Source organism: Pyrus communis, chromosome 3 (genome assembly GCF_041283825.1).
Source record: "Pyrus communis isolate YQ-2024b chromosome 3, ASM4128382v1, whole genome shotgun sequence".
Lineage (NCBI taxonomy): Eukaryota > Viridiplantae > Streptophyta > Magnoliopsida > Rosales > Rosaceae > Pyrus > Pyrus communis.
In genome coordinates, this window is record NC_142567.1 from 5,418,939 (window position 1) to 5,438,661 (window position 19,723).

The 19,723-nt window shown below is 40.5% G+C and overlaps 3 protein-coding genes across 3 annotated transcripts; 1 reads left to right on the plus strand and 2 right to left on the minus strand.

Moving 5' to 3' along the window:
- Positions 1–352: 352 nt before the first annotated feature.
- On the plus strand, positions 353–4,075 carry LOC137715212 (receptor-like protein kinase THESEUS 1). Its single transcript, XM_068454458.2, has 2 exons — positions 353–948; positions 1,222–4,075. The coding sequence occupies exon 2, from the start codon at positions 1,290–1,292 to the stop codon at positions 3,804–3,806; it is 2,517 nt and encodes an 838-aa protein (XP_068310559.2). The 5' UTR covers positions 353–948; positions 1,222–1,289; the 3' UTR covers positions 3,807–4,075.
- An 800-nt stretch (positions 4,076–4,875) lies between these two features.
- Positions 4,876–6,699, minus strand: LOC137714533 (uncharacterized). Its single transcript, XM_068453726.2, has 2 exons — positions 6,027–6,699; positions 4,876–5,905 (listed from the first exon to the last, which is right to left on the minus strand). The coding sequence occupies exons 1-2, from the start codon at positions 6,625–6,627 to the stop codon at positions 5,115–5,117; spliced, it is 1,392 nt and encodes a 463-aa protein (XP_068309827.2). The 5' UTR covers positions 6,628–6,699; the 3' UTR covers positions 4,876–5,114.
- A 3,970-nt stretch (positions 6,700–10,669) lies between these two features.
- LOC137714532 (uncharacterized) lies at positions 10,670–12,013 on the minus strand. Its single transcript, XM_068453725.2, has 2 exons — positions 11,701–12,013; positions 10,670–11,615 (listed from the first exon to the last, which is right to left on the minus strand). Exons 1-2 carry the CDS (start codon positions 11,930–11,932, stop codon positions 10,825–10,827), a joined length of 1,023 nt encoding a protein of 340 aa, XP_068309826.2. The 5' UTR covers positions 11,933–12,013; the 3' UTR covers positions 10,670–10,824.
- Between the last annotated feature and the right edge of the window lie 7,710 nt (positions 12,014–19,723).

Consider the following 19,723-nt stretch of genomic DNA (forward strand, 5'->3'; position numbering starts at 1 on the left):
CATAATATTTTCTGATTGTTGAATGTGAACGTATAATAGAGATTTATAACCAAATTTATTGCACATGTGGTATAATCTTATTAGGTGTTAGGTTCAACATATGTCTTAAGAGACAATCTATATAAGTTTCAGAGAGAAGGAAGAGTCTACATTTTAATTTGAAATGAATTTTAAGTTTCAGATAATAGAATAGTGATTTTTTGAGTTACAAAAAGTAAAATAAAATCAAAATAGAGTTTTAGAAGACGTAGTAAAATACGCCTTTCATATTTCATATCTAACAAGTAACAACTACCAATATCTCCACCAAACAGTCCAGTGAAATTCTATGAACACCACACACCCCGGCGCCACCTCGTGAATTCAAAGCCGCGTAAAATGGGGGTCCCGGAGCCCGTTGGTCCCAGCACATCAACCATTCTGTTCAAATCTTATGGAGCATTACGTTAATCAGAAACAAAAAAAGAAAATAGGTGTCTAATCCCTTCCATATTTATGAACCCTACAAAATCCAAAAGCAAAAACAAAAAAGAATAATAGTAACAATACCAAGCCTCTCACCCTCAGTTACAGAACTTTCATGGCTTTTTCTGTTATATTATATTCCAACTTCCCAAAGATTGTGAGCATCCAAATCAAACCAAAATATTTATTAAATCAACTGGTTTCATGGGAGGGACATAAAATTTTGAATTTTTCAAGTTTCCAACTTTCCAAGTCCAATTCTTTTTCTTCTTTGTGGGGTCCTCTTTATATTTGAGCACCGCATATGACAGCCTAAATCAACAGCCTGGAAAGGGTGATCAATGGTTACAACCGCACTAAAAAGGCAGAAGCTTGATGGGTTTTCATGGTGGGATTCACGTAGTCTGTGTCAACTGGGTTTTCTCTTGGCGCTGACCCAATTCACTCTGCTGCGGATTGTTCCCATTTTTCACTTCCATTGAGGTAAAAGCTCAAATCTGTGTGTATTTTTGTGTTGGAGAAGTTGGTGGTGCAAGTGGTACTTTCCTCTGCATACGAGCAATGTTAATGTTTTTGCCTTGTTTGATAATGCTGGGATTGTACTACTTGGTTTTCAATTGGGTTTTTGTGTATTGAGTTGGATAGATCTGGGGTAGTTTAAATTTTGGATTTTGGGTTTTGATTCATTGGAGAATTGGGGTTTTGAGTTTTGAGTTTTGACATTTGGGATTGTAAGTACTTGTTTTTGGTGAACAGGGTTTTGTTGAGTTGATTGATTTGGTCTCATTTGTCGTTGAAGATCTGGTTTTTCAGATACGGTGAAGATGAAACTTGTAACTTGGGCAGCTTTGTTTCTTGCTGTTGTTTTGTTCATGAGTTATAGATCATCCGCTTCATTCACTCCTGTCGATAACTACTTAATTGCCTGCGGTTCTCCCAAAAATGTCACATTCCAAGGTCGAACCTTTGTTCCCGATACACAACAATCTTCCCTTGTACTAAAGAGTGCAAATTCTTTAGTTGCCAGCCCCAATGCTAATGCCCCTTCTCCAATTTACCAATCTGCTCGAGTTTTCCAGGCAACAGCTTCTTACAAATTCAAAGTCCAGCAAGAAGGCCGGCATTGGGTCCGCCTTTACTTTTTCCCTCTTACAAGCCCTGGCCAAAACTTGGATTCTGCTCAAATGACTGTAGTTACTGAAAATTTTGTACTCTTGAACAACTTCACTTTCAAGAACTATAACGGTTCTTATCTGTTCAAGGAGTATGCAATTAATGTAACTTCGGATACTTTGACTCTTAACTTCATTCCTTCAAACAATTCAGTTGCTTTTGTTAATGCAATTGAAGTAGTTTCTATCCCGGATGCACTGCTCCCTGACCAGGCATATGCTGTGAATCCATCTGCTCCTTTTAGTGGAATTTCTAAGCTTGCCCTTCAAACAGTTTACCGGTTAAACATGGGGGGCCCTTTGCTCACATCTCAAAATGATACCCTTGGAAGAACTTGGGAGAATGACGTGAAGTACCTCCATGTGGACAGTTCTGCAGTGAATGTATCGGTGAACCTTGCAAGCATAAAATATCCGCCTACTGTCACACCTGAAATAGCCCCAAATTGGGTCTATGCCACAGCTGAAGCCATGGGAAATGCAAACGTGCCCAATGTGAACTTCAACATAACTTGGGTCTTTACAGTAGATCCAAATTTTATGTATCTTGTTCGGGTACACTTTTGTGATATTGTCAGCAAAGCTCTGAATAATCTCGTTTTCAATGTTTTCATAAATTCTGACAATGTGCTTGGTAGTCTTGACCTCTCTTCGATTACTGGTGACTTGGGTGTGCCATATTACAAAGACTTCATTTCCAACTCCACAGAAGATGCAGGTACTTTGACTGTCAGTGTTGGTCCAGATTCATCGGCTGATATTACCAATGCAATTCTGAATGGGTTGGAGATTATGAAGATCAGCAGTGAGTTGGGGAGTTTGGACGGGTCTCTATCCGTGGGGAATCTTCTTCCTAGTCCATCCTCAAAGAAGAATAATATAGGAATCATAGTTGGCTCTGTTGTGGGATGTGTTGCTGTTGTGGCAATTATTGGTTTCCTTTATTGCTGCTTGGCATCCCGCAAGTCGAAGACAACTAACCAAGCGACATGGCTGCCCTTGCCCTTGTATGGAAATTCTCAGACCATGACAAAAATGTCTACAACTTCACAAAAGAGTGGAACAGCTAGCTGCATTTCATTAGCCTCCTCCAATCTTGGCAAAATCTTCATGTTCCAGGAAATCCTGGATGCAACCAATAAGTTCGATGAGAGCCTACTTCTTGGGGTTGGTGGTTTTGGCAGGGTTTACAAGGGAACACTTGAAGATGGGACTAGAGTAGCTGTCAAAAGGGGAAACCCCAGATCTGAACAAGGTCTTGCTGAATTCCGAACTGAGATTGAAATGTTATCCAAGCTCCGCCACCGCCACCTTGTGTCTCTTATTGGCTACTGTGATGAAAGGTCAGAAATGATTCTTGTCTATGAATACATGGCCAACGGACCCCTCAGGAGCCATTTGTACGGAACAGACCTGCCAACACTCTCATGGAAGCTACGCCTTGAAATTTGCATTGGTGCTGCAAGAGGGCTCCATTATCTCCACACTGGTGCAGCTCAAAGCATAATTCACCGAGATGTGAAGACAACAAACATTCTCTTGGATGAGAACTTTGTAGCCAAAGTTGCTGATTTTGGCCTCTCAAAAGCAGGTCCAGCTCTAGATCAGACCCATGTGAGTACAGCTGTTAAGGGTAGTTTCGGTTACCTTGATCCTGAATACTTCCGAAGGCAACAGCTCACGGAGAAATCTGATGTGTATTCGTTTGGGGTAGTTCTAATGGAAGTTCTGTGCGCAAGACCAGCTTTAAATCCTGTTCTTCCAAGGGAGCAGGTCAACATAGCAGAGTGGGCGATGACATGGCAGAAGAAGGGCATGCTAGACCAAATCATGGACCCAAATCTGGCGGGGAAGGTAAATCCAGCTTCTCTTAAGAAGTTCGGGGAGACAGCTGAGAAGTGCCTTGCTGAGTATGGTGTTGACAGGCCATCAATGGGAGATGTCTTGTGGAATCTTGAATATGCTCTTCAGCTCGAGGAGACATCATCTGCACTCATGGAACCTGATGAGAACAGCACAAACCACATACCTGGTATCCAATTAACCCAAGGAGAGCCATTTGATAACAGTGTGAGCATGATTGACGGGGGGCACTCCGGCGCAGATGACACAGAAAATGCTGCCACAAGTGCTGTGTTTTCTCAGCTTGTTAATCCTCGCGGAAGATGAGGTGACAGAACCTTTGCCTATCTGAATCTTGTTCCCTAATGTCCCCTTAAAAGATATCGGTCATCCTGGCCGCAGTGAGGGAAAAAGTTCTTTCGTAGTTCATTATTCTAGTTTACTACCTCAATTCTTCTATCACAATTTATTTGTAATATAGGTATGGTGGGTGCCAATCAGAATCCCTCAGAAATTGCAGGGGAGGTGCCAAAGGATTTTGTTGTTGTCTTGATATATAAATGCATCTGGGTTTTAGAGCTTCCCATTCTAAAGTATATTTGATGTCATTGTCTTCACATATATTCTCATTGTTCATAAGAAATAGAAAATAAGAAGAGTTTGTGACATCTGTAGCCTATTTCTCACTCGTAAGTTACAACCCTCGTAAATATTTCCTTTCCTTCGATTAGTCTTTCTGATATTCTGTTACTTATTTCCAGTGTTATCGGAATCTTGTCCCTGGAGAAAACACTGAACCCATCCTGAAAGATTATCTATGAAATGGCCACAAAACGATATGGAATACTCACAAAAAACTAGGGAAATCTGGTTGAATTCTTCTAGTTATGTAAAGGACAAGAATTTCTTTGTCGGGTTTGCTGAGCAGATCTAAAATGGGGAAGAAAACAATTCAAACAATTTTGTTTTAGGTCTTGAGAGGCAGGACTTTGTTTATATAGTGGTATAGAAAATGAAATTTTATGTTTGGAAACAAATGTTAAATGCCACTGGCTATATCAGCTTATAGTTGAGTTGTGCCTGAGTTCATTCCTTGACATTTTTGAACGTCTCTTTGCTCGAGACCTCTAGCTAGTTGTGCATCAATTGTCCACGAGTAGAATACCTTCTAAACCGTTCAGGTACATTTTCGGATTTTCCTTTAAGATTTGAGTTCTTGGAATAGAGAATTAGAGATCTGCAAGAGCAGCCTTGGTAGCAAGTTAGTGATACCTCATTAGGAGCTATGAACGCTATTCATCTGCATTGCTGCATCTTAATTAGCATACATGATATGAGATTGTTAGTGAGTTTCACTTTTTGAAGGTAGTTCGTTGTGATAAGCATGAAACTAAAATTTATTCGATAAACTGCACACTTTCATTATTACGCGAGTACAAAATTTAAATTAAACGGCTACATTTAGCCAAATTGTTTGAAGAAAGAAATTCTGGAAATTCACAGTTCACACTAACCAAAAACGAAATTAACACTTAGAGGTCGATTATGTTCCAAAACTCTTGACCACACAACCTTAAATTATCATCTGAGAAGTTTAAAACATTCACTTATTCCATGAGCTTGTGACAATATCAATTATTTCCTGCAAACTATTCCATTGCCACCGAAGGAATTACCAGTGCAGTCAAGCAATCCGTAATCCATCACCCTTGAATTTGTCTGATCCAGCTTACCGAGCTGAGTGAACACACAAGCAGTGCAATCTGCAGAGAAGAGTGATGTTGTTCTATACTTGTCTTCACCTCCCACCACTGGCATAGCTACTCCTGGCTTTGCAGGGTTCTTGAAATCTGGCTGGTAAGTCCTTCCGAGCACTCCTTCAACGTTTGAGGATAAGTCGTAGAATCTGAACTGTACTTCCAGGTGAGCAAAACAGTCATCTGACGGTATATGATAATTGTGGATCCTATCATCTTCCTTTGTCACAGGAACCACATTTACTGAAATTTCAGCAACTTCCGGGAGAGTGACCCATACACTGTTCTTGCTCGATGTTCTCTTCACTATAATGTCATATTCCGGAGACTCCCACACGGAGAGATGGTATTCTGGGATGACTAGCTCCTCTCCATTGTAAGTGAATTTCAAGTGGTCGATTTCATCATCCCATACTGATGATTTGCTGGCCTCTAGGGAGAAGCTGTTAGAGTCAAAGAGGAGTCCAAGGGCCTGAATCCAAGTGTTGTCCCTGGTTCGGCCTTCAGGGCGCACACCAATGAAGCGGGAGTTGATTTGGAGGTTGGGATCAGAAACTAAGTTGAAGTACTCATTTTTCTTGCCATGGAAGTAAAAGACAATGCCGTCTCCACCAATGAAGCGAGGGTCCAGGCATGCTGATCCGGGGCCTTTGCAGTTGGGCTTGGGACCTACGATTACCATCAACAATAAAAGAACATTGTCAGCAATGATTTTAAGTTACCTAGGTGCGTTCGAAATAAAAGAAAACAGAGTGAAAGCATTGTAAACACATAACTTTAGTAGCCTTACTTTTGCACTCAGCTTTGCATATAGGAGAGTCACAGTTGAGATAGCACATTTTAGCCATTTTTTCTGTCGGTGAAGTGGATGGACATTCCTTTGGGCAATGTACTTGCTTCCCAAAGCAGGGGCTTTTCTTGCCGGAGCAAACTTTAACATCTGGAGGATGGTTAGCATTTGGAGGATTTGGAGGTTGCTTAGCATTTGGAGGATTTGGCTTCGCATTTGGAGGATTTGGAGGTTGGTTAGCGTTTGGAGGATTTGGAGGTTGCTTAGCGTTTGGAGGATTTGGAGGTTGCTTAGCATTTGGAGGATTTGGAGGTTGCTTAGCGTTTGGAGGATTTGGAGGTTGCTTAGCATTTGGAGGATTCAAATGTTGATTACCATGTGGAGGATGCAGAGGTTGATTACCGTCTAAAGGATTCAGAGGTTGCTTACCACTTGGAGGATTCAGAGGTTGCTTACTATTTGGAGGATTCAGAGGTTGATTTGCGTCTGACGGTTTCAAAGGTTGGTTACCGTTTGGAGGTTGCATACTCTGCACCAGAACAGCAGCAGATACAAGGACTACCAGAAGGATCAAAACCCCTTTGCTACCTAAGAAAACCATGGCTTCTTTTCTTTCCCCTTCAATGCCTCAGCAATGAAAGGTTGATGCATATATAGCCCAACAATTTCTTTGTTTATAACTACAGATGCTATCAAGTGGGAGTTTTGGTATATTATCCTGTTCAAGTATACATTAATTCGTTCCAAGTTTGGTGATTTAAACTTGATTCTCTTCAAATGCTTTGGATGAGTGTGGTTATATGATTGTGATTAAAGACATAGCTAATGACAATATGAGTTTTTGATTCTTTTTTCTTCTTCCTTTTGTTTTCCGAACTTTTTTGAAGCTGATACAAGCATTGCTGGTGAAGTTTGGCTCAATGCAAGCCAAAAGGAATATTGCGCATGATCCAACTTTCAAATTGCACACCAATAATTCACAGTTTCAATGATTCATTAAGACGTTTTATGATAAAACCTCACATATCAGGTTTATGGTTAATTTGAGAACAATGTCGATGCGTATAAGGCCCTGAGTTTTAAGAAATCATGTGCAAAGATATAAAAGTGAACCTTACAACATATAAATACGAAGAAACAAGACAGTTTTGTCAATCACTGGAAGACATGGTCATAAACATGAAAACGTAAAAATCAAACTTTATCAGTTAACAAATTTGAGGGTTATGATCTTTACATGTTAAAGTAGTTTAACATAACATTCAAAAACTTTGATGCTTTGCAAAGTAAATAATGAAAGCAAAAAAGCATACAATAATACGGCTGTGGTTCCAAAATAAGGGCCTAAATTGGTCAAATTAAAACAACTAAACCATTCAAACCTTATTATACTAAATTATCTTCCATTAGTGCCTAATATTCGACTGACAACAAAATAAGTTTTGAGAGGAAAAAAAACAACTATCAAGTTGCTGTTTTGTGCTAATATGCTTAGTCATATCATATATACATGCACCAAACGAATTTTCAAGGTTCTGTGTGGTAGCACCACTTGCATATCTTCAAGATTGGTCTTGGGTGCATGGTTTAAACTTAGTATTGAATACTTGTTGAATCCGTGACACAATAAGTTTTCTAGTGATTGATTGATATAAGCTACGAATTAAAGAACAATGCTTGGCTCCTCAAGATTAATGAGGAGTTCCTCTTCAATTCACTTAGTGGCCGATTTATAGAATTTCGTGTTTATAATATGAATTGTTCATATTATAAATCATTATGTAAAGACATCTTTACAAAAACATCAATTAAAACCAAGATTGTTTAGTCAATTAATTACAACAAATAGATAGACTATTTTTAATGAATAATTCCTGAAATAAATAGGTTGTGTGGTGTGGAGGACTAGAAAGTTCTCATGACAATAACATGGTTTGGTTCACTCACGTGAAGTAATCCACCTATTTTGCACCCGATAAAATGGCTGCGCAAACTGCATTCTCTGCGTACAACCATCAATGGAGATGGAGTCGTATATTCTTCAAACTTGCTTCATTGGCCAGTTGCTTTCTAGAATATAATTTGTTCACGAAATCAAGCAAAACACATGCATTCAAATCTAGCCAATGTATTAAAAGGCGGAGGCGTAGGCGAGGCGTTCCATGGATAGTCCCGCCTAGGCATGAGGCGTACGGTACCTAAATAATTTAATATATATTGTATATATAATTATATATTAAGATTAGAATACTAAAAAACTTGAATTTTGAAACAAATTATGGTGGTTTGGAGAATTTTGAAACAAATTGAGGTATGAGATTGGAGTAAAATTGAAACATAGGATTGGGATTGAGAATTTATGGTTTGAGTAATTGGGAATCGTGGAATTGGGGATGGGGTGAAATATAGCAAAGAGAATCGGGTATTGGTTGGTGAAATATACAAAGAAAATGGGATATTGGGTAACAGAGAATTGGCAGAGAAGAAGGACTGCAGTGATTATAAAAAATTAGACTTGGCCCAAACGACGTCGTTTTGAGCCAAGTCTTTATAAAAAATAAAAAACCTTTCTTCTTCCTCACGTGGTTGTCTTCTTTGTGAAGACGCCACTGCAACATAGTTATAGAGCACAGAGTTTTCCAGAAAATTTCAGATTTAGAGCAAGATTTTGGATCACGGGAATGCCCTATTAACGCCTCAAGCGTGCCCCGACGAAGCCTGGGCAAGTTTCTGCCCAATCCAAGAAAACAGAGACGAAATTGCCAAATCCCCGCCTCCAAAGCCGCCTAGGCACGCCTCAGTCTTTTAAAACACTGAATGTAGCATACTTTTTTGTACTTTAAAAGTCAAAATCCTGAGGTATTAGACCAGAAACCGATGTCTAAACATTCATAAGGTGCTCACCATTTTTTGATATATGTTGAATCTAAAGGATTTACTGTTGGATATATATTTTTGGCAGCTAATCCTCTTGATGGTATGGTAGTAGCATCTAAATGTGAAAATGTTGTGGCCGGAGTAGGATTGGTCAAATTGTCCGCAGGTACATATATAAACTGTTCGAATAGAAGTTATAGACCCCTCTTTGGTAGAAGTAATTCATTCTTGTAGAGTACCCATTTCAGTAATGAAGGTTGATAATCCACAGTGTAAGGCATTCTACCCAAAGATGATTCAAACACAAAATCTTAGGTGCAAGAGTAAGCACGGTTAACCACTAACTACAAATGCGTTGCATATGTTGCTCACCGGCCGTTTCACTAGTGAACAATATTGTAGAGAATTTTAAAGTTCTTTTTGAGTATGCAACATCACCTCTTCTGTGAGTTTGAGTGCCATTTTCTATTTCAACAAATTGGAACTCTAAGTTTGCAAGTCATCTGTGTGCTATGGGGTTTCATGCTTCCATGCCTGATACAAGTTTGTTCATGAAGGATGGGACAGATATTATTCTTCTAATTTTCTACTAGATGATCATACCATATTGACAGGATCAAATTCTGTAAAAGTTCGTAAGTTATTCAAGAGCTGTTTGGAGTGTCTGACTTATAGGACCTTGGAAAGCTTACCTAAATCTTGGGTTTGCAGATACAGTATCAGTCAATTGGCGATATTTTTGTAAATCAGTCAACAAGCATAAAAGATCTCATTCATAAGGCAAGCATGGACTCCTGTAAACCTGCCAATACCCCTTGTAGCCTCACAATTCATTACTAGTGATAGAGAGGACTCCGTTGACTGATCCAACATTTTACAGAAGCGTAGTTGGTTCTTTACAATACCTGACCTTCACTAGGCTAGCTAGATATTGCTTTTGCAGTAAACTCTGTTTGTCAATTCATGACATCACCAACTGATATTCATCTGAGGCAGTGAAAAGGATGCTTACGCACCTTCAAGGTACAATGCGGTGTGGAGTTGCGTATTCAGCAAGTGCAGTTTTTAGTCTTAATGCATTTCACATACAAGGAGGTATGTGACTGGTTATATAGTAATCCTTGGTAATAATCTCATTTCCTGGCAATCAAAGAAACAAAGTTCTATTTGTAGAAGTTCCACTGAAGCAAAATACAAGGCTTTAGCTCACACTACAGCTGACATTGCTTGGATTAGGTATATGTTGAAGGATTTGGAGCTGTTCTTACCCAATCCTCCTATCATTCACTGTGATAACATGTCAGCCATTGTCTTGAGTGCCAATCCTGTGTTCCATTCTCCAATTAAGCACCTGGACGCTGCTATCACTTTGTCAAAGAGAGAGTCCAAGAAGGAGACTTGGAAGTCAGTTACATTCCCACTGAAGATCAATTAGCTGATATGGCAATCTGTTATAGTGGTTATAACTACTTTCTTAGAGTGTAAGAAAGCTCACTGAGCTATATAAACTGTGTAAGAGAACAGTATAATTGAGTTGTTAGAAATATAACAAGCTTTCATAATTTTCTTTCTTTCTTTTCATCTGAGTTCATCTTTCTTTTGAGTTTGATCTTTCTGCAATTCTTTAGCTTACTGCACTAGTGTTATCAGGCTTTGGGTATAAAAACGTGGTGGAATGTTACAATTCCAATACCTTGCGATCAAATTATTGTAATGCTACATTACGATGATGCTAATGCTAGTAGCAGGATAAAAGACACTTTCATCCAGCTTGGGCGCAAGGTTTTTAAAGCGCATCGTCAAATGTTACGAGTGCAAGAAGATTGGCATTACAGATAACATATGAGTTGATACACAAGTATAAATTATCATCTGAGAAGTTAATATCTTCACTTATTCCATGAGCTTATGATAGTAACAATTACTTCCTGCAAACTATTCCATTCCCACTGAAGGAATTACCAGTGCAGTCAAGATTTCCGTAATCCATCACCCTTAAACTTGTTTGATCCATCTTCCCGGATTTAGTGAAAACACAAGCAGCGCAATCTGCGGAGACAAGTGATGTTGTTCTGTACTTGTTTTCCCCTCCCACAACTGGCATAGCTACTCCTGGCTTTGCCGGGTTCTTGAAATCTGGCTGGTAAGTCCTTCCAAGCACTCCCTCAACGTTTGAGGATAAGCCATAGAATCTGAACTGTACTTCCAGATGTGCAAAACAGTCATCTGATGGTATCTGATAATTGTGGATCCTATCATCTTCCCTTGTCACAGGCACCACATTTACTGAAATTTCAGCAACTTCGGGGAGAGTGACCAGAACACTATTCTTACTCGATGTTCTCTCTACTCTAATGGCATTTTCCGGAGATTGCCACATGGAGAGCTGAGACTCTGGGATGATTAGCTCCTCTCCATTGTAAATAAATTTCAATTGGTCGATTTGATTATCCCATGCCGATGCTTGGCTCGCCTCTAGGGAGAAGCTGTTAGAGTCAAAGAGGAGTCCAAGGGCCTGAATCCAAGTGTAGTCCCTGGTTCTGCCTTCAGGGCGAAGACCGATGAACCGAGCGTTGATTTGCAGGTTGGGGTCAGAAACTAAGCTGAAATACTCATTTTTCTTGCCGTGGAAGTAAAAGACAATGCCATCTCCACCGATGAAGCGAGGGTCCATGCATGCTGATCCGGGGCCTTCACAATTAGGCTTGCGACCTACGGTTACCAGCAACAACAAAGAAAAACCCTTGTCAGCAACAATTTTAACGTAGGTATGTAAACACATTGGTAGTAGGCTTACCTTTGCACTCAGCTTTGCATATAGGTGAGTCACAGTTCAAATAACATATTTTAGCCGTTTTGTCTGTCAGTGAAGAGGATGGACATTCCTTCGGGCAGTATACCTGCTTGAGAAAGCACGGGCTTTTCTTGCTGTAGCAAACCTTAAGATCTGTCTTACATTGTACCAGAATAGCAGCGGATGCTAGGATTACCAAAACGATCAAAACACTTTTGCCGCCTAAGGACTCCATTGCTTCTTTTCTTTCTCCTTCAACTCACCAATGAAATGTTGATATATAGAGCCAGGTTAACTTCTCCTTTTCTGGTTGATCTTGTTATATAATTACAGAATCTATCAAGTGGGAGTTTACTATTATCTTTTAGTAGTATAAATTCCAAAGTTTAGTGATATGAACGTGGTTCCCTTCAATGCTTTGCGGAGTGTTAATCTTGGTCAATGCTTTGGGGTTAGTGATTGTGAATTAGAGAAATAGCTATTGAGATTACTAGTTTTTTTTGTTCTTTTCCCTTTTATTTTCGGATCTGGTTATATATGAATTTTTGGTGAAGTTTGCTTCAATGCAAGTCAAAAGAACGGTGCAAAGAATCTCATGTCGAAAGAGTATAATAATAACTTAATTAAAATTGAAAAGTTAATAATTCATCAGAGTATGAGACCTAAATTGGTACAATATCGATCTTGATTTAAATAATGTAGTAGTGGACTCTTGACAACCCGTCACACAAGAAGTTTTTTTAGTGAATCAATGTCAACTGGAAAAGGTCTCTCATGATAATGACACGGTTTGGTTCATAATGTACATATTTTTGCACCCGATAAAATGGCCGTGAATACTGCATTGTCTGCCTCTAGCTTATTTGTTTATTTGTTAATTGCTAGTACTTTCGGTGTACAACCATCAATGGAATTATATATATATTCTTGCAACTTGCCCGATTGGCCAATTTCACACTAGAATATGATTTGTTCGCGAAGTCAAGCACACGACATGCATTCAACTGAATACTACTTTATATGGGTTTAAAATTAAATCAAGGGACAATTAGGCATATGCTGAACCTGGTAAACAGTTCATGCATCAAAATTAACAAACTTTTGTGTACTTAATAGGAGAATATTGTGATGTCTCCTGGTAGTTGCTAATCTATTGAGAGTACATGGGGAACAAGTCGTGATAGATTATAGAATGTTGATAAAATTCCAAGAAGCGTGTCTAGAAAAACGGAACATGTTAGGTCAAAGGAGCTTTAGCCTTTGGGGAGATTTTTTAGTGTGTCTGGAACACGGAGTGGTACATCACATGTCATTATATAAGTGGAGGGACACTTTAAAAATAAAACTTCCCTCTACTTATATAATGACCTGTGTTGTACACTATTTCATGTTTAGGTTAGTCCAAGGAATAACGGTACATGAAAAAAAAGTGTTAGCATTAAACTTGGGTCAAGAATAACCAAAGTCAAATGAAGGAAACCTTCCCTCGGGCTATCGATCGAGCCAGTGTCAATAGTGTGTGTGCTACAATGGGATTGGATATGCAAGCGTGGCGGAATGTTACAATTCCTATGTCACACATTGAAAACTGTTGTGCCTTGGCTGATTATCTTCACCAACATACAAACCCACAGTTGAATAGTTTAAAATACAAGAAATAAAGACACCGAGAAATTTACGAGGTTCGGCAAAAAACTGTCTACGTCCTCGGAGAGATATTGCTCTTCACTATGAAAAAAACAGTACAAGTTACACATGAGTTAAATCGACATAACCCAATCCCATATCCCTTGTACACCCACTCACAGAATTTTCCCAAGAGCCTAACTCTACCCCAAGAGTTCTTTCACAAGAGACCTTTCACTCTAGCTCTCTTGATTTCTCTCTGCAATTCTCTCTCACCCGTGCCCTTGTTTTTGCCAAATGCTCTCACCATCTCCTTTTATGCTTTTCTTAATCCAAGCCTTCTCCCATCCGAAAGCCACAAAACATGGCTTTGAAAAAGCCACAAAACATTGCTTTGAAAAAGCCACAAAACATGGCTTTGAAAAAGCCACAAAACATGGCTTTGAAAAAAGCCACAAAACAAGGAACTAATTTGGCCACTATCCAACAATCTCCACCTTGGCCAAATTCGAAAACATCACAGAGACTCGAATCAACATTGTACCAAAGTCCATTGGCCTTACGTACTAGCATGCACACTCTGAATCAACCTCGTTGGTCCTGTTCCGATTCAGTCACTGCCAATGCATGTGCAGCTGCTGCAAGCAAAAAAAAAACATTTAGCTTCAGACAGGATCTCGACACATCCTCGTCTCCTCCAGCAGGTTTTCCTCCTCTTCATTGTCTGCAACTTGGAAACTTGTCAGTGCACCCATTTCCAGCAACACCCGTCGAGCCAGACAAACATTCCTCACACTTCTCATTCTTCAGGACCATCTCATCACCTGTTAATCCCATAGCTCCACCTGCTGCAAAACCCCTGCAACACTTGAGACTATACATCACCAGGAGATGTGTTGCTTCGAGTACCTAGAGGGCATACTCGAAGTCTTCCGCCACAAAATTGCTGCTACCTGGATCAAGATCATCCTTTCTTTTTCTCAAAGGACAATTTATCTTTTTATGCCCGAATTCTTTGCAGTCATAGCATTGTGGTCCCTTGCCTTTGGAGCTTGATTTGAACCTGCTGTCTCTCTCAAATCCTCCTCCCAATTTTCTTCCATGATTCCAACCTTGAACAGCTAAAGCAGTCTCGTGCCCACCATCAACAATGGTCTTCCTCTTTTGTGTATCATAAGACACTAAAGAAGCCTGCACCTCCTCCAAACTTACTGTATCTTTTCCATGCAATAAGGTTGTCACAAGATTCTCATACGAATCTGGAAGTGAGGTAAGAAGTAAGAGGGCTTTATCTTCTTCCTCAACCTTAACATCAACTTTCCTCAATTGATCCAAGTATCCATTGAACACATTCATGTGGTCCATGAGATTCCCGCCTTCATCCATCTTCAGCTTGTACAGCTTCCTCTTCAGATGTAACTTGTTGGTCAAACTCTTAGCAATATAGAGTTTTTCCAACTTCTCCCACAGTGCAGGCGCAGAATCTTCATCCATAACATTGTTGATAATGTTATCAGCTATGCAGTGTCGAATCGTGCTAACACAACGCGACTCCAGCTCCTCCCACTGGTCATCTGTCATTTCTTTAGGCTTCCCATCTTTTCCCTTCAAAGCTCTAACCAAGCCTTGTTGAGTCAAGACATCCTTTACTCTCATCTGCCAGAGAGTAAAACTGCCCTTCCCATTAAACTTCTCAACTGAAAACGACATGTTTGTAGTCATCATGGTGAATAATAAATCTGAACCTTCAATGAACCAAAGCTTCCAACAAAGCTCTGATACCAATTGTTGTGCCTTGGCTGATTATCTTCACCAACATACAAACCCACAGTTGAATAGTTTAAAATACAAGAGATAAAGACACCGAGAAATTTACGAGGTTCGGCAAAAAACTGCCTACGTCCTCGGAGAGATATTGCTCTTCACTATGAGAAAAACAGTACAAGTTACACATGAGTTAAATCGACATAACCCAATCTCATATCCCTTGTACACCCACTCACAAAATTTTTCCAAGAGCCTAACTCTACCCCAAGAGTTATTTCACAAGAGACCTTTCACTCTAACTCTCTTGATTTCTCTCTGCAATTCTCTCTCACCCGTGCCCTTGTTTTTGCCAAATGCTCTCACCATCTCCTTTTATGCTTTTCTTAATCCAAGCCTTCTCCCATCCGAAAGCCACAAAACATGGCTTTGAAAAAGCCACAAAACATTGCTTTGAAAAAGCCACAAAACATGGCTTTGAAAAAAGCCACAAAACATGGCTTTGAAAAAAGCCACAAAACAAGGAACTAATTTGGCCACTATCCAACAAAAACCATTTTTGTAAGAGCAAGTTATGCAAATGTATTCAACTGAAACAAATTTATTCGACTTTTGTGATAGACGATGATGCGGTGAAGACCGTTTCTTGATCATTATATTGTTGAAGTTCTTGCAATGCTACATGATAGTGATGATGCTGCCGTTGCTAGTAGCTGGAAATAAAGGACAGCGACTTTCATCCAGCTTAGACGCAAGGATTTGAAAGCTCATTGTTAAATAAATGCTATGACAACCAAATGAAAGAAGGGTTATGTGATGATTTGTGTGTCGTACGCGTAGTACACAGTCACAAGGAGTGGAGCTATTTTAGGTGCGTTGCTGTTAGTGTAGAAAAAGGTATGTAGGCTAAAAAATATATTTGTTATTGATACGTGAATGTGGAAAAATGGAAGAGAATGTTTTTTTCTCATTATGTTTCTCTACAAGATTACAAGGATATATATACATGATACAAATGTGTAGGTAGGACAAGGTAGCCGTCCTAGTGTGTAGGTAGGACAAGGTAGGACGGCTGTAGAGGACAAGGTAGCCGTCCTAGTGTGTAGGTAGGACAAGGTAGGACGACTGTAGGACGGCTTGACGGCTGTAGGACGGCTTATTCTTCCAATAATAATATTATATACAATTACACAATGACTTCAACCATATTCCTTATTTGTCTAACACTCCCCCTCAAGTTGGAGAGTGGATGTCAAGAACTCCCAACTTGCGTAACATACCCGAAAACTTTTCTTTCCCAAGAGGTTTGGTAAACAAGTCTGCCAACTGTTGTGCCGTACCCACATGCTTGGTCTCTATTGTGCCATCTACAATCTTATCTCGTATAAAGTGACAATCCATCTCAATGCGACGAGTTCGTTCATGAAAAACAGGATTGGCAGCTATATGTAACGCTGCTTGATTATCACAAAATAAAATGGAAGGACCATCCAAAGGAATGTTCAAATCCTTCAACAAAAAACGAAGCCAAACTATCTCGCAACAAGCACCTGCCATGGCCCTATATTCCGCCTCTGCTGAAGAGAGCGAAACGGTTTTCTGTCGTTTCGTCCGCCAAGAAATCAAAGAACCGCCCAAGAATACACAATACCCAGTAGTCGAACGGCGAGTGATAGGGCAACCTGCCCAATCAGAATCACAAAACGCAGTTAACTTGGTCTGGTTGTCAGAACGAAATAATAAACCTTGACCTGGAGTAGCCTTCAAATAACGAACAATACGAAGCGCAGCATCCATATGAGATATCCTTGGCTCGTGCATAAAACGGCTTAGAACATGCACAGAATAGGTGATATCCGGCCGAGTGATAGTGAGATATATTAACCGACCTACTAATCGTCGATACTTCAGGATCCTTGAGAAGTTCTCCTTTATCAGATAATTTTGTGTCATCCATAGGAAAAGCAATGGGTCGTGCTCCCAAAAAACCATAGTCCTTGAGAATCTTTAATGCATACTTGCGTTGAGAAATATAAATCCCTTGTTTGGAACGAGAAACCTCAATACCCAAAAAATATTTTAAATCACCAAGGTCTTTTACCCGAAAATGATCACGGAGAAAAGACTTCAGAGAATTAATGGCACTAGCATCATTGCCTGTAATCACAATATCATCCACATAAATGAGCAAAGCTGTGAAAGAAATACCAGACTTTTTAGTGAACAATGAATAATCAGCTTTGGATTGTTGAAAACCGGCAGAAATGATGGCACTAGTGAATTTGGCAAACCATTGGCGAGAAGCCTGCTTAAGACCATAAAGTGACTTGTGAAGGCAAGACACAAGATTCTCCCCCTGTCGCCGAAGACCAGGAGGAGGAGACATATAGATTTCTTCATGTAAGTCACCATGTAAGAAAGCATTATTAACATCAAGCTGATGAAGAGACCAAGACTGACTAGCAGCAAGAGCAAGAAGACAACGCACCGTAATCATCTTAGCAGTAGGAGAAAAAGTGTCATGATAATCAATACCTTCAACCTGAGTGAAGCCTTTAGCAACCAAACGAGCTTTGTAGCGGTCAATAGAGCCGTCGGAATTGTGCTTGAGTTTGTACACCCACTTACAACCAATGGGAATTTTGCCAGGGGGCAAGGAAGTTAAAGTCCAAGTACCATTAGCATGTAAAGCTTGAAGCTCCTCAGTCATAGCACGTTGCCAATTGGGGTCAGTGGCAGCCTTGGCAAAGGAGGAAGGCTCCACAGTCCGACTGACAGAGTTAATGTAAGAAAAATGCATGGGAGAGTAACGGTGATAAGAGAGAAAATTACAGAGTGGATATCGCGTACCTTGTGTAGAACCGGGTTGCGAAGTCAAAGATGGGTGGGATGGCAGAATCACCTGCGAGCAAACGTAGTCTTTTAAATATGATGGAGGTTTATGGGCACGGGAAGAGGTGCGGGGAAGGGGATGATTGGTAGGTAGTGGGGGAGTAGGGATGTCCGTGGGTAAAAAGGTGAAAGGTAAGGAAGTAGCCGGGGGGGGGGGGGGGAAGGAGGGGATGCCGAGAGGGCAGGGGCATGGGGAGGAACGGGTAATGGGGCAGCAAGGGAATCTGTGGGAGGCGTGGAAGGGGAGGAAGGTGGAGGAGGGTGAGGCGTCGGGGCAGGAAGGGGTGGGTTATATGTAAAGTCCAGAGAGGGTGGGATGGGTAGGGTAGGCGAAAAGGATGGGATAGGAGGGTGAGAAACGGCATAAGGGAAAGTAGTTTCGTGAAAGATGACGTCTCGACTAGTGAAAATGCGGTGATTGTCGAGATCGTAAAGGGTATAGGCCTTTTGTCCATGAGGATAACCGAGAAAAATGCAACGATGAGCCCGAGGGGAAAATTTGGTGGTGGGAGTGACAGAGGTGGCATATGCCAGACAACCAAAGACGCGGAAGTGGTCATAAGATGGGGTTTTCGAAAAGAGAACCTCAAATGGGGATTTATGATGGAGAAGACGGGTAGGGAGACGATTGATGAGATAAGTAGCGGTAAGAACACATTCCCCCCAAAAATTGATAGGAAGATGGGATTGAAAACGAAGGGCGCGAGCGGTTTCAAGAAGATGACGATGTTTTCTTTCAACAACGCCATTTTGTTGGGGGGTATAAACACAAGAAGTTTGTAAAAGTACCCCATGATCAGAGAAAAAACTACGAAGAGATAAAAATTCACCACCATTGTCAGTACGAATGCATTGGATGGTAGTGCGGAATTGGGTAGTGACATAAGCAAAAAATCCTTAATTAATTGTTGAGTGTCGGATTTATGTTTCATGAGGAAGACCCACGTAAAGCGAGAAAAATCATCCACAATGGTTAAGAAATAATGAGCACCAGAAAGAGAAGATTGACGATTCGGGCCCCAACTATCACAATGAATTAAAGCAAAAGGGAAAGTTGAGGAAATTGAACTCAAAAGAAAAGGTTGACGAGTTTGTTTTGCCAACGGACAAACATCACAAATATGACTAGAATCAAAAGTACAATTAAGAGAGCTAGATGCTAAAGCTTGCAAACGAGTGGAGGAGGGGTGACCAAGACGCCTATGCCAGAGGGAGGAGGGGATGGTAATGATGTTGCAGAGAGGTTGATGGGTGGGGAGAGAAGAGGTAAGGGCCACAAGGTAATACAGATCGCCACGTCGCTTACCCACACCAATCATCGCCTTCGAAACCAAGTCCTTGGGCAAAATCAGTAGTGAGCACGACATTGGCCTGAGGAGGGGTGGTGGTGTCACGTAGAGCAGCTAGAACACGGGAGTGCTGCTCGGCAGAGAGGTCAGGCATGGCAAGCTGCAACTTCTTGGATACAAGGACAAGATTCGGGTGGTCGGAATGATGAAGGGAAAAAACACCATCGGAAGAAGAAGAGTCAGCCATGGGAACGGCAGAGAAAGCTGCCGAAAAAAAAAATTAGGGCTAGGGTTATAAACCTGCTCTGTATACCATGTAGAAAAAGGTATGTAGGCTAAAAAATATATTTGTTATTGATACGTGAATGTGGAAAAATGGAAGAGAACGTTTTTTTCTCATTATGTTTCTCTACAAGATTACAAGGATATATATATATATACATGATACAAATGTG